The following is a 15,411-nucleotide window of genomic DNA, read 5'->3' as shown; positions in this document are numbered from 1 at the left end:
TATAAAAATCAAACAAGTGAATAGACATAGAAGGGAAATGCTCACTGGTGTTTTCACAGCCAAATATAAAAACAATTTAAAGTAGTTTGTCTGAGCTTGTAAAGAGAATGTCCCATATTTGAGAGGCTAATGGAGAGGACAGTATATACAGAATGTTTCTTTCAATCTCTGCGTAACTAGTCAGCATCTGTCAAACACTTGACAGTCTGAAACTGAACCTACAGAATACTGGGATGTTATACAGAGTTCATTCACCTTTAATTCACAGCGAATAAGACTGAAAGTTCTGCTGGTGAAGTGAACTCAAGGTTGTGAAGAACTGAAGTATCAAACAGATAGGTACAAAGCACTTCATAAAATTATGCTCATATTACTGAGCTTAATGGAAAAAGTTTGTTACTACTGTAAAATCAACACGCTAGGTAATGAAAACAAACACTCTACTAAAAAGGAGAATGTGATTCATGCTTCCAAACAAACACTGTTTCAACATTTACATCAAAAGGGGATAACATCACTTCACAAACTTCAGAACATACTCTATGTATCTTCTTATTTTGCTTAAATAGAACTGCAAAGCTGCTAAAGTGTACCTGAATTTCTGCAGTAATAGCAGCATTTAGTGCAGATTCTAAGCCTCCATCAGCCATCAAGCTGCCCACCAAGAGGTCAATCATAAATCTACGGCCTGGACTTACATTCATTTCATTTCCTGAAACTAAAAATGGAAGAAACATTTAATGAACTAGAAATGAAAGCACAAAGTATGCTTTCATCTTAGGACCTACCTGCACTAGGCAAGAGAGCTGAGAGCGCCCTTGCCCGCTCTTCTGCTGTTGGCAGTAACACAGACCATCCACTCTGAAGCACTGCTTGAGCAGCGGATTGGACAGTATTAAGAACGCCAGCATTGCTTGCTAATGTTACCACCGTCTGCTTCAGGCTATTGAGCAAAATACTGCCCAAACCTAAGCCAAGACATTCTGGATCAACCTGATGACTAATGGCAGCATGAAGCTGAAAAAAAGAAAAAAGAAAGAAGAAAAAAAAAGCTTTGAATAGAAAGAAGAGATGTGAATTTGGGGTGGGGGAGGGAGTCAATCCTAGAACAACTGAATAAGATAAGCTCACTGACCTAGATATAAACATTTCATCTGTAGATCTGTAAAACTAACTTTAAATGGAATTGCTGGTTTGCCCAAACTTATCTCAATTAAACCAGCAGATTATGAACTATATACCCCAAAACAATGAACTATAATAACCCAAAGATAAATTATATTGTTTCTACATTCCTACACTACGGTAAGAAAAGTAGCACGCCTTCAGGAAGTGTCAGATACCTTCAGAAGAGAATGTTCATTTTTATAAACGCTAATTAAAACATTAAAAAGTGCTCAAAACCTGTGAGAGCACAGGCTATATTCACTGAACGTATCAATCTATATTTTATTTTTATAGTTCATTTTAAATACAATCCAAAAACTGGTGAGAGAAGAAAAGCTTTCTGGGTAGTTGAGAGCTTTAAAGCAGGGAAAGTCGAAGTTAAAACAAACATTAGCTCTAAAACTCCAAAAGGTAGAAAGCAATACTGTATTTATTTCATTTTTTAAAATCAATAAAATGTTTTAAGCATATTATGCCCACTATTTTCTTCCAAGTAATTTGCTGAAACATCTATCTGATTGGCTATTTAACAAGAAATGGAAGTTACCTGAAGCCTTAGAAGGTTTAATGTTGCCACAGCCATACACTCTTTTTCCTGAGGTGGGGGCCAATCTGAGGTGCCATCCATTCCCTCTGTCACTTGTCTCAGCAAGAGATCTAGCTGCTCAAATGTCATGGAGCAAACATCCACCACAAAAGGCACCCGCAAACCAATCGACCACTCTGAACATGACGACCAAGCAAAACTCTGTAAACGGAAATAACATAGAAAGTACAACAGTTATTTCCCAAATACAAAGACAACATCGATTAAAGAAATTGCAGAGTTAACACGTGCCTTTGAATAGTGATACAAGATGAAGCACTTATATTAGCACACCCGGGGAAGAGAATCTTCCTCTTGCATCCTTGTAACAACATATAAAACTCTACTAAAACTAGAAAAGAACTGTTTCTTATCACATTTTTTCCCAAAGTGCTGTTATGCTAGTCCAGATACCTCACTATCTTTGCCATCAGAGGCATTCAGCTTAACTTTTCCAGTGCTGTAGCAGGAATAACAGATAAACAGCTACTTCTCAGAGTACCCCAAAGGCAAAGCTAGTCATTCCTTTTTGGCAGACTAACTGCACAGCAAACTTTGAAGATATTTCTCATTCTGAATAGATGATAATTTAGAAAAAGCAAAGTTATGCAGGCATAGAAAGAGAGAATGGGATTAGTGTACAGAAGTCATCTCATAGATAGAGGACCAATAAGGACCAATCAGAATAACAGAGCTCCAAAACTTACCTGAGCAGGCCCACAAGCAATTCCAACGATATGTTTTGTGTCTAATCCTGGGAGAGCTGCAGGCTCTGGTTTGGTGATCCGCAAAGTATCAAAATGTTGACACTGATCATTGCTCCCCCAGCTGTGCACTTCACTGTCTTCGGTCAGTGCTAAACAATGGGTAGATCCAGCTGCCACATCTATCACTTTTTTTCCTGACAGGAAATATTGAAAATGTAACTTAAAGATTACAACCAGTAACAGAAAAACAGCACAGGTAAGCAAAACCATACTACTTACAGTCATACTTAACTATGAACAGGCTGTGTGTGGCAATTGCCTCACCTCTACCTAGCAGGATGGAAGAGCACAGCACAAGAGAAACAAGGAAATATTTAACAGAGCTTAGTGCCGAAGTCAACAAGGTTGTAACATTCCTGCTCTATTTTGTATCCCTTCTACTCGGACACTTATCCAGGAGAGTTTATATTAGAACCAGCATTGTATGGTTATACTGCAGTCATGACGCATTAATCTAGTTCAAAAATTATTTTCAAATAGATCATTCATTATATATGAATAAAATAGTGATATAAAGGAAGTTTCTCCCTCACCTTTCCCTACAAAATCTCAAGCTTCTCAAGAACACAAGAAACGTCCTTCAACCCTGTTACAAGCTACTCAAAAATACCTACAAAAGCACAGCTTTAAGGACATTACTATTTGCGAAAGATTTCTATTTATCCTATTCACATTACTTAACCTAAGCACATGCATATTTGCCTGACAACGCAAAAATAAATGTTTTAAATAAGCATTTCTGTGAGGCTAACAAAGGCAAAGCAGTAAGAATCTGGAGAACATGAGACAAGAAGTATCTAAAAAAGCCTTGACACAGTGGATCTAACTCTGCTGGAATTTTAAAGGCATAAAAGACAGAAGCGATGGAAATATACTACAATTTTTTTCAACATAAAAAGACAAAAGCTGGCTAGTATTCAAGTATCACTTCCTCCAAGCTCAAAAGCGGTACATCCCTGTAAGTAAGATGTGCAGCAAAGGGGGCAGGAGACCTGCATGGGTGAACAAGGAGCTCTTGGCCAAATTCAGACAGAAGAAGAAAGTACACAGACTGTGGAAGAGGGGACAGGCGACTTGGGAGAATTACAGGAATGCAGCCAGAGTGTGTAGAGATGCAGCGAGGAAGGCTAAGGCCCAGCTGGAATTGAGTCTGGCAAGGGATGTCAAGGACAACAGGAAGGGCTTCTTCAAATACATCAGCAGCAAGAGGAGGACTAGGGAAAACGTGGGCCCGCTACTGAATGGTGCGGGGGCCCTGGTGACAAGGGATACAGAGAAGGCAGAATTACTGAACGCCTTCTTTGCTTCAGTCTTCACTGCAAGGGCAGCCCTCATGAATCCTGTAGCCTGGATGTAAGAGAGAAAGTCTGGAGAAGGGAAGACTTTCCTTTGGTTGAGGAGGAAAGGATTAGAGACCTTCTGGGCAGCTAGACATCCATAAATCCATGGGCTCAGATGGGATGCACCCACGGGTACTGAGGGAGCTGGTGGATGTTGTTGCCAGGCCACTCTCCATCATCTTTGAAAAGTCATGGAGAACTGGAGAGGTGCCTGAGGACTGGAAGAAAGCCAATGTCACTCCAGTCTTCAAGAGGAGCAAGAAGGAGGACCCAGGCAATTATAGGCCAGTCAGCCTCACATCCATCCCTGGAAAGGTGATGGAACAGCTCATTCTGCATGTCATCTCCAAGCATATGGAGGAAAAGAAGGTGATCAGGAGTAGCCAGCAAGGATTCACCAAGGGCAAAGCATGCTTAACCAATCTGAAAGCCTTCTATAATGGAATGACTGGCTGGGCAGATGAGGGCAGAGCAGTGGACGTTGTGTACCTTGACTTCAGCAAGGCTTTTGACACTGTCTCCCAGAACATCCTCCTAGAAAAGCTCAGGAAGTGGGGGCTAGATGAGTGGACAGTGAGGTGGATTGAGAACTGGCTGAAAGGCAGAGCTCAGAGGGGTCTCATCAGTGGCGTGGAGTCTAGTTGGAGGCCTGTGGCTAGTGGCATCCCCCAGGGCTCAGTACTGCATCCCATCCTGTTAAACTACTTCATCAGTGACCTGGATGAGGGGACAGAGTGCGTCCTCAGCAAGTTTGCTGATGCTACCAGGCTGGGAGGAGTGGCTGACACACCTGAGGGCTGTGCTGCCATTCAGAGAGGCCTGGACAGGCTGGAGAGCTGGGCAGACAGGAACCTCATGAGGTTCAACAAGGGCAAGTGCAGAGTCCTGCACCTGGGGAGGAATAACCCCAGGCACCAGTACAAGGTGGGGGCTGACCTGCTGGAGAGCAGCTCTGCAGAGAAGGACCTGGGAGTGCTGGTGGATGACAAGTTGACCAGGAGCCAGCAATGTGACCTCGTGGCCAAGAAGGCCAATGGTCTCCTGGGGTGCATTAGGAAGACTGCTGCCAGCAGGTGGAGGGAGGTGATCCTGCCCCTCTCCTCAGCCCTGGGGAGGCCTCATCTCGAGTACTGTGTGCAGTTCTGGGCTCCCCAGGACAAGAGAGATATGGAGCTACTGGAGAGAGTCCAGTAGGGCTACGAAGATGATCAGAGGGCTGGAGCATCTGCCTTATGAGGAACAGCTGCAAGAGCTGGGACTCTTCAGCCTGGGGAAGAAAAGACTGAGGGGGGAATCTCATCAATGTGTACAAGTACCTGAAGGGAGGGTGTCAAGGGGACGGTAGTCCCATGTGACAGGACAAGAGGCAACGGGCAGAAACTGAAGCACAGGAAGTTCCGCCTGACCGTGAGGGGGAATTTCTTCACTGTGAGTGACGGAGCACTGGAACAGGTTGCCTAGGGAGGTTGTGGAGTCTCCTTCTCTGGAGATATTCAAGGCCCGCCCTGGACATGATCCTGTCCAATGTGCTCTAGGTGACCCTGCTTGAGCAGGGAGTTTGGACTAGATGATCTCCAAAGGTCCCTTCCAACCTTACTGACTATATGATTATACGAAAAATATGACATCAGTGTACATGGTACAGTCACTCTTGGAGTTAAGATCATTATTGTACAATGAGAAGTTCCAACAACAATAAAAAGCACTTCTGAAATTTCCAGCTTGAATCATTACCTTTCAAGCCTTCCAACAGTTTGGGATATCGAACATGCTCTTCCGTTCCATGCCCAAGTCTCTGATTGTCACCTTTTCCCCACGTGTAGACCTGGCCATCTTTGGTTAAAGCAATAGAAAACTGACTTCCGCAGCGTACTTTCACAATGTCCAGGTCTTGAAGTTTTTCTATTAACTTAGGAGTCTTGCAACCATCACTGCCTCCTCTTCCTAGTTTTCCATAATCTCCATCACCCCAAGACCATACTTGGCCTTTAAAACAAGAAAAACAAAACCAAAAATATTGTACTGCTTTTACCTGTAAGGAAGTTATCTGTTCTGACAAGTAAGTTCTTAAAAATCTCAGATTGTGATTTAAGAGGAGCAGTTATGAATTGTTTTCCAATAGTCCTTGAAAATAAGTGACTAGGAGGGAAAAAAATGTGAATACTGATTCCTGACATGAAAAGTCCTCAGGCTGGCTAAACAAAACAGAAAATGTACAACACGTACTACGCACTGAAGATTCACTAGTGTGTATACTTTTAAGAACAGACTTTTCTGTTCTTAGAAAACAAGTAGAAAAAGTAGAGAAATTACTCTGGTAGCAAGCCTGCTACCATTAATTTAAAGCTGTCTCCTTTTATTATGAGGCTTGTTTTTTTTTAAAAAAAAAAAAAAAAAAGAACTTGCAAAACATTTTTCCATACCAAATGTCTGTCAAAGCCGATTTCCTCATTTTCAGTTCTTGTCACTCAATCATTACACAAAATGAAGAGTAATTGTTTCTTATGTTCTTTTGAAATATACTGTTAAATCCAAGCCTTGGAGCAGGAACTTTGAAATAGCCAAGGCATTTTGCATCTACCACGAAATAAAATCACTGTTCAAGAATAGTCAAACTACATATACCCAAAAAGAGAGCCTTGTCTTACTCTTTAAAGTGCTTCTATCTCTGATTCCCATAAGCTTGTTTCTAGGGAACTCTGCTAAGCAGTGGAAGCACATAAGAAGGGGGTCCAAAAAAAAAAAAAAAAAAAAACAAAAAAAAAAAAAAAAAAAAAAAAAAAAAAAACAACACACATCCTGCATGAGCACACCTTTCAACTATACAGAGTACAACACCCCTTAACTAGCTACATTTTAAAGAAAGAACTAGTTTCCAAGGGTTCCAAGGGAAAGCTTCACTTTCAAAGGGAGGACTCTGGGGCCTAACCTCACACACTGAAATTCAGTTTTGAATTCTGAGTGCCTAACTCAGGGTTGCTGGAAAGCAGAATTCCAAATGCAGCCTTTCTTTGGCACTTCCACTCATTAACAGACAATCCTCTTCCTCAAATATCTGGCTGTTGTGGTGACATGACCTATCTGCATTTATACAATACTACGTAATTTTGATAGATGTACATATGAATGTATGTAGATATGTGTGTATATTTGTGTATATCTTACACATTTACATGGGTATTTTAAATAGATACAAAATAAATGCAAATATATTCATAAAGAAAGTATTGTATATATGTTACAGTAATATATCTATACATATTATCTGCAAAATGTATACATATGTATATATTTCTTCAACAGGAATGTCAGTTTCAAATTCTCATTCAAGCCACTAGAAATAAGCAAGAAATCTTCAATATAAATATATCTAAAATGAAAGCATAAAATGGTAATTTTACTTAAAGTGTTAGTTTTATTTTGCTACTAACCATTTTCAGTAACTGCAAGAGTTTGAGCATCTCCACTCCCACAGGACACATCAATAACTTTCAGTCCTTTCAACCCAGTGACCAACATAGGGATGGTCTGATCTTCACTGGAACCTTAAAAAAAAAAAAAAAAAAAAAGTTCTGTCAGCAGCAAAACCAGGAAGTTTTCTGATTTGGTTTGGTGGTGGGTTTTATTTTTTTTGTTTAAAAAAAAAAAATTAACTATCACGACTGAAGTCCCATGAGGTTTCTCATGTATCTAATATGGCTTTAAGCCAGGAGGTTGTCTTTACTTCATGAGGAAGAAAAGGGGACAAGGTAGGTTTTTCTTCTCTATCCAGTTGCCTTAAAAAAAATAAAATAAAATAATTTTTTGCAGAGATTTAGTATTATTGAGATACACTTTCCCCTAGTAATTTCCATTTCAATACATGTGAGAACACATACTCTTCTCAAAGCAGTTGTAGCTCAGTTGAATAAAAGACCATTAAAAACATCCACTAAACATTTCTGTGCCAATATTTTAAGATATCAAACAACTTACCATGACCCAGTCTGCCATAGTTTCCTCGTCCCCATGTATATAGCTCTCCTTCAGCAGTAATAGCTGCACTATAGGTGCTTCCACATGCAATATGAACAACATGTTTCCCAGCCTGCTTCCCAGATAAGGCAGATATCATCTTCGGTTCCTCCAGAGGTCTATTTAAAAAGAAGGCAACATATTTCACAAAAGGTGATCTGATGAGTAGAAAATAAAAGATGTGCTATATTTGTTAGAAAATAATTGCAACAGTTATAGCTGCAAACTTTATTACTGGTCTCAGACAGCAAGACTTAAGTAGAGCTATAAGCTAAAAACAGATCAGATTGCTTAACAACATATACACACCATTATAGGGAAGTCTGACAGCTACTATTTGTATTTCCAATTAGATTAACACAGTGTATTTCAAAAATACTTAAGTCTACCATTGAAAATATGATCTTTAATTGCTAATTCTAACCCTGGTCTAGCACTTCCCTGGTTTACAGGGCATTTACTGGTGGAAGACAATTTCTGAAACATACTGATGTGCACCCCTGCAGAATATTCCCTATAGAATACTACTTCTAAACAACAGCAGAGCAATAATGTTGTTGTTTAAAACAGGAAAAAGGGCAATGATATATGCAACATGACTGCACAGGAAAACAAGACTCCACTCTGAATCTGAATCAATGCTTATAAAGAAAATGAGTTGTGGATTCCTAAAATCATGAAGAAAAGACCTGGTAATAGTGCAACTACACTCTACCTAGTAACATTTTAGAAGGTAGCATTAATACAAAACCGGGAATACTAAAAAAACGGAGAGAAAACATGCAAGGAGAATGTTATTTCTATTTTATAGCAGAGAGAAATGTGAACTACTGAATGTTAAGTGTGAAGTATTTGCTGGATTATCAAACCAGATTATAAAAACAAAACTGGATTAATAGTTATATTTTATATCATTTTGTATAGCAATAGTCTTTGACTAAGCTATGGACCTTTAACTGTTCACCTGAAAAACATCTGTTCTTTAACGAGACTGTCTGAGGTAAGGAGAACATACACCAACATTTTATAGAAATATATTCAATTCTAAAGCAACTCCCTGTATGATAATTTCATATGAAAAAATACCTGCCACATTAAAATCCACATAACATTTTATATACGTAAGAATAGTCAGTTACTATGCCAGCATTAACAGCTGATTTGCCTGCTGAACTGGTCACAACTATCTGACTAGGACAGGAACAGAAATTATTTGCCTGATTTGTTGTCAAACTTAACAACTGAGGAGCACAGGCAGCCTTTAATAACTGATGATCAGAATACATTCACTTTTGTTTGTGATTTCATTGCAAGTGGCTGCATTTCAGTAATACTTCTTTTAAGTGCTTATACACAATAAATAATTTCTAATATGAATGTGGAACACTGGCAAATAAATGTTACAATCATTTTTATTACATACACTGTATCCCCATGGCCTAGTCTTCCACCATCTCCACAACCCCAAGAGAAAACTTCTCCATTTGCTGACAAAGCAAGATAGTGATGCCCATCTGAATGTGCTGCAATCTTCACAATATTTCTGGAAGCTAGACTCTGCACCAGCTGTGGTCCCTGTGAAGCAAACAAAAGCAATATATAAACAAAAGTTGCTTACATTTTCAATTACTTGTCCATACATATAAGGTAAGGTTTTCCTACTGCTTTAACAAAGTTCTAAACTTTACTAATAAACTAATGAAGTGAAGGAAAAAAGAAAAGTTGAAATATACCACTGAAGTCTGACAAAAATGATGCTCTGAATTTGCTTTGATCCCACCCTTACAAGGTTTTCACTATATGTGATAGTGCTGTTAATCTTACAGGCAATCTTAGCTATGAATATGTCTGTTACAGTATAGTTTTACTTAAGAAACTACACAATATGGGTATGGCAATACCTTAAAGAACAGGAATCCATCTCAAATCTACTTCTACAGTTGTTAACAAGGACAGCACATTGATGAAAGCAATTATCAATGTGTTCATAATCTCTACCTTGATAGAAATTACAGAAATCAGATGTATTTACTCAAATCAATAAAAGATCAAAATCACTACTTCTAAAACATCAACAACAAAAAAAAAGTCACAAAAATCAGCACGTCCTAATCTACACCTGAGATACTGTAAACAGCTAGAAGAGCACATTTATGGTATGAAATAATACAGAACACATCTAAAAAAACATGCAAAAAATCACTCACCAGTGTATCACTGTTGTATGCTTGCGTGTAAACTCGTCCATTTCTAGACAATATTAGAAAACGCTTCTCTGCACAGGCAACCTGCACAACTCCAAGATTGGCAAGTCCTTCACACTGAATTGGGCCACTCACATTAGCATAGTATTTCCAACCTATTAAGCCCCAAGCTATGACCTCTTGCAGAGATCCCTGGAAAATGAAATATTCCATTAGGTATTAACTCTGAAATACAAAACTTAGTTAAAATGTATATAGCAGAATACTTTTTAAGCTTTCATATGCCAAAAATGAAGTCTGTCACGGTCATCGCTGCCAACAGTCAATGAAGCTTATCCTTTAGCAAGATATCAAAAATAAAGACTTGCACAGATCATACTCAGTTTAATCTGTTACTGAATACGCTTTAAGTATCTACAATAAGCTTTCGGAGATCTTTCAAGCTGGGAATTTTAACATTTACTTTCTATATATCAGACTCCAGCACTTAGAAAGTGTGGTCTTGAGCACTTACTCTGACAAATATATGTAACAGCCCTATATATGGCAGCAGTTAGTGTTGTAGTAAGAAAGAACGATTCACAACCAGACAACTACATTTGAAGGTTGACTGACAAGAGTGCTGAATGTACTAAGAGATTCCAAGATAAGACAAATTTAGGCAATTCAAGGTTACCACGTGATAAGCGAAAGGAAAATAGAAGAATACAGAGAGTTATCGTTCCACACTGAAAACTAGTTATAACTGAGATAGATACACACAGACATACATGTATATACATATATATACACATGTACACTAGTCACACTGAGGAAATATATCTTACTAAATTTGCTGTTGCAAATAGTTACCTTATGAGATGTAGGAGAGCTACACTGTGGAGGCATACATGGGGTGGCTAGACGATCTAAGTGGGCCATGATCACTACAGCTGTTTGTCTCAGATCAATTGCTAGTTCATTGTCTTGTGGTAGAGTCAGATATCTTAAAAAACTTTCATTTGGACTCAGAGGGTATGTCAGCAGCTAAAAATAGAAAAAGAAGTAGTCAGAAAAATATTCACTGTACTTCCATGCCTGTACACTTACAGATTCAGGATACACTTTAGACATGCTGAGTACTTGCATGTGTTTCAGAGAACCTAAATTAACTCTTCTCATCGTTTTGCTTATGGCAAAAGGAAAATTCCAAAAACATTATATTGAGAAAGTATACGCTAGAAATATAATAGGAAGTTGTAAGAGTAATAAAATTGATTTGCTCTATTTTATTCTTATCAATGTCAATCTTATCAATGTTCACTGAACACCATAGTTTAATTAAATTCAAGCAAACTGTCTGAGAACAAACCAAATGAGTAAAAAAAGTTAACTGGCCAACTCTAAGTTAATTGTCACAAAAGCATCAGGGCTTTAAAATACAATGCTTACCTGTATATTACAAGATTTCTCCTCCTACCTCAAGAAATTCAAAGGTATACATGATAACCAGAAAACAGCAGTCTATACATATATCTTATATAGAAAACACTATATACATATATCTTATATAGAAACACTTCAGGGCAAGTGCAGAGTCCTGCACCTAGCTCTGCAGAGAAGGACCTGGAAGTGCTGGTGGACGACAAGTTGACCAGGAGCCAGCAATGTGCCCTCGTGGCCAAGAAGGCCAATGGTCTCCTGGGGTGCCATATCCAGCAGGTGGAGGGAGGTGATCCTGCCCCTGTACTCAGCCCTGGGGAGGCCTCATCTCGAGTACTGGGCTCCCCAGGACAAGAGAGATATGGAGCTACTGGAGAGAGTCCAGTAGGGCTATGAAGATGATCAGAGGGCTGGAGCATCTGCCTTATGAGGAACAGCTGCAAGAGCTGGGACTCTTCAGCCTGGGGAAGAAAAGACTGAGGGGGGATCTCATCAATGTGTACAAGTACCTGAAGGGAGGGTGTCAAGGGGATGGTAGTCCCATGTGACAGGACAAGAGGCAACGGGCAGAAACTGAAGCACAGGAAGTTCCGCCTGACCATGAGGGGGAATTTCTTGCCTGTGAGAGTGACGGAGCACTGGACCAGGTTGCCCAGAGAGGTTGTGGAGTCTCCTTCTCTGGAGATATTCAAGGCCCACCTGGATACAAACCTGTCTAACATGTTCTAGGTGACCCTGCTTGAGCAGGGAGTTTGGACTAGATGATCTCCAGAGGTCCCTTCCAACTTTACTGATTCTATGATATGCTGATGAAAATCAAAATTTTGTTTGCATAATTTTATTATTTTTATTTTAGCCAGACAAATAGAATTTGATATCAACATAACACTCCTTTCAAATAATCCAAGGGTCAGTACCTGAATCTCATCCTCAGTACTGGGCACGTCTTTATTACATATTATACTCTGAAATCTTTGTAACAAAGGCAGAAGGGGTGCACTTGTTCCCTGTGCAGATCGCTCATTATCCGTTTCCCTCGTTCCATTATCCCAAAGTTGAAGCAACAACATAACTGCAGACAACATTTGGCTGAAAGAGGAAGTTTACATCTTTCATTAACAAGCGTTCCTAAAGAAATTATTTTAAGTTATCCATGCAATTCACTTTTCACATTTTTAAGTTTAGTAACACCAGGATTTGTAACCGCCATGAATTTCCATTTTAAGCAAATACCAAAATATCAAAAATGGATTTTGCAATCTAGATAAGATAAAAGCTTAGATCTTCACCACAGGGAAATCATCTTTCAAAAACTAATAAAATTAGAATATTAAACACAAGAAATGCCAAATATTCTTATTTACTTGAGAACTGGTGGAAAGGAGTACTGAATGCTTTTGTTTTAAAAGGGAGTTTAGACTTGTGGAGAGTCCAGCATAGGAGAGTGGGGGTGGAGTTGAGGTTAGCTTCAACATTAGTTTATGTTTTAAGTAATTGCTGATGGCACTAACTGTATGATCTGTTCTAAAGCTGACATGATCTTAATGTACATTTTCACAAAAAGAGCACAGATATTGTAGCTCAGCATGAACTACTTTTTGTTCCACAAGAAACAAACTACATCAAATTAGCTGTAAACTAGGCTATCACGTTTATACTTCTGTCTGCAAAGCTGTTTTAAGATGATTCCTATGTCTCTTTATGTGTACTGTAGTAAGGTTTTAGCTAATAGAAATAGTCATCATTCATCTGTGCAGTGGTACTTTATGTGGTAGTGACTAGGAGACAGGAATGTGTCACAGGAACGTCAGGTGTCCTACACAACAACACTACTGCATACACTTCCTTCAATTAATGTGTTACTTATGACTCAAAGCCTTAAGCTATTTTAGATCTGTAGATAGCTCAATCATCATTAATTTCATATCACAAAAAAAGCTATTTTAGATCTGTAGGTAGTTCAATCACCACTAATTTCTTATCACAAAATAGGGACAAATAACCCGGGCTTGCAGCAAGCACAGAAGAGTTGGACTCTCAGTTAGACTGTTACCTCCTCTAATTACTACAAAAAAGGTTCACATGCTTTGAACCACAAATATTACACTAAAACCAATGAAAACTGAAGATAGGCATGGCTCAGACCATTTCAACAAACAATGACAGCTAAAAAAATAAAAAGAGTGCTTGTGCTTCTTACCTTAGTGTACCCCGCTGCACTGCCAGTTCTAGCAATATGGCAAGAGCCAAGTGCTGGTCTTGTAACGGAATGTTTCCTGGTCCTTTGGTACTGGGAGCTCCATGAACATCTCTATTTAAAAAAATAAAAATAGAAATAAAATAAGAAATAATTGGAAACAATAGATACTTGCTTAACAGAAGCATTTACAGCACACCAAGAACCACCTAAATTTATGTAGTTCCAAACTTAAATGTAGTTCCAGTATTCAAAAACCACAATTCATTTGTAATTACTGTTCAAAAGGATAACTTTAAACAAAGGGCAAAAGCAGGGGAGTACTATAAATTCAATACGAAAATCTGTTCTCCCCTCTATGCACACATCTGCATTTATAACTATACTGAAAAGGTACAATTAAATAAAGACATATATTGTATTACCAAAATTACTCTTCATGTGGATACAGCTTACATTAATGACACAATATTTTGGAGGTGAAACTATAAAGTATAATTCAGAATATTCAAATGTAAATTTTGTTTAAACAGTAAAAGGAATCAAATCATACTTAAAGAGCATCATTTCAACAATTTATATGTTGTTCACCTGCTTAGTATAGTAACATTAGAAAAGGAAAACGAGTCTCCTAATTTTCCATAAACTGTTTTGTCATCAGCTGCTACAGATGCAAGTGTGCCATTAAACAGCTACTCAGCAATATATGCCCCCTCCTCGAAAAGAAAAAAAAGAGAGAGAAAAGAAAAAGGAAAATAACAACAAAAAAAAAGACTTACCCAGTCACAACAGACCTTAGGAATTTAGTAGCTCTTTCCACAACTTCCAGCCATACAGAGGACACAGTCCCTTCATCAAAAAGGGAGGCCTCCGGTAGCGCTCGCAGTGCATCAAGTGATTCTTGTAACAATTCACTGCAGAGGTCTGCATCCTCACCTGTGCGTCACAGTAATACTAGTTAAACTTGCATCTTTAAAGAGGGCATACAAATTTTTGTATACAATATTTTACAGATTTTTTTTTTTTTAGCCTCAGGCTTATGAGAACGTTACGTATATATCAATTTTCACACAAACATTTTGACTGTAAAACTTCAAGAACTCTCTATTTCCCCAAAAATATTTAGAAAGGTAAAGTGCAATTACAACTCCTGTAACTGCTTGTCCCACTATGCACCTGCTGAGAAAAATCGAAAAAAGAACTAGGGCTGGCTGGACAGAGAGAGCGCTAAGCAGCTGCAGGGCAAATGCAAGTCTGAACAAACAACACAGATTGAGATAGATAAGCTAATGTAGCACAGATGATATTTCTATCACATTAAACTTCTTACAAACACAGGCGTTGACTTGTGATCTTGACAATTACTGTTCAACTACACAAAAGATAAACAAACTAAACATATGTTTCTTTCTATGGTTCCAAATCCCTTTTCCAAACCACTCCATTACTACAGGATATTAAGTTATTAACTGTCTGAAGGACAGTTCTCACTTTTCTGAAACCAGGTATTAAAAATAAGTTCTCTACACAGAATCTCAAATTTGCCTTCCTGTACATAAAAGCATCAAGTCACATGCCAGGCACAACAGAGCATCAGTGCTGGTTGTTGGACTTACTACATAAACATAAAACATTTGCATAATTATGCAAATCTAACAGAGCTATAAAAAATATTACACAACTCTATGCAAATATTTAATACATTATGCTTCAA

General features: G+C 38.5%; 1 protein-coding gene across 3 annotated transcripts in view; it reads right to left on the bottom strand.

The window, feature by feature from the left end:
• The window catches only part of HERC2 (HECT and RLD domain containing E3 ubiquitin protein ligase 2), a 116,519-nt gene that overhangs the window by 67,326 nt on the left and 33,782 nt on the right, over positions 1-15,411 (bottom strand). For 2 of the 3 annotated variants that reach the window (XM_062601561.1, XM_062601562.1), the window contains exons 7-19: positions 14,477-14,633; positions 13,701-13,811; positions 12,418-12,589; positions 10,931-11,104; positions 10,082-10,270; positions 9,298-9,449; positions 7,836-7,993; positions 7,292-7,405; positions 5,595-5,846; positions 2,461-2,654; positions 1,715-1,915; positions 789-1,017; positions 594-718 (exon numbers count right to left, since the gene is read on the bottom strand). In XM_062601561.1, the coding sequence (XP_062457545.1) occupies positions 594-718; positions 789-1,017; positions 1,715-1,915; positions 2,461-2,654; positions 5,595-5,846; positions 7,292-7,405; positions 7,836-7,993; positions 9,298-9,449; positions 10,082-10,270; positions 10,931-11,104; positions 12,418-12,589; positions 13,701-13,811; positions 14,477-14,633 (2,228 nt within the window). The remainder of the gene's footprint in view (positions 1-593; positions 719-788; positions 1,018-1,714; positions 1,916-2,460; positions 2,655-5,594; positions 5,847-7,291; positions 7,406-7,835; positions 7,994-9,297; positions 9,450-10,081; positions 10,271-10,930; positions 11,105-12,417; positions 12,590-13,700; positions 13,812-14,476; positions 14,634-15,411) is intronic. The other variant, XM_062601564.1, reaches the window with a different exon arrangement.

Source organism: Rhea pennata, chromosome 1 (assembly GCF_028389875.1).
Source record: "Rhea pennata isolate bPtePen1 chromosome 1, bPtePen1.pri, whole genome shotgun sequence".
NCBI lineage: Eukaryota > Metazoa > Chordata > Aves > Rheiformes > Rheidae > Rhea > Rhea pennata.
The sequence above is the reverse complement of the archived record's forward strand: the minus strand, read 5'-3'. Positions and strand labels throughout refer to the sequence as shown.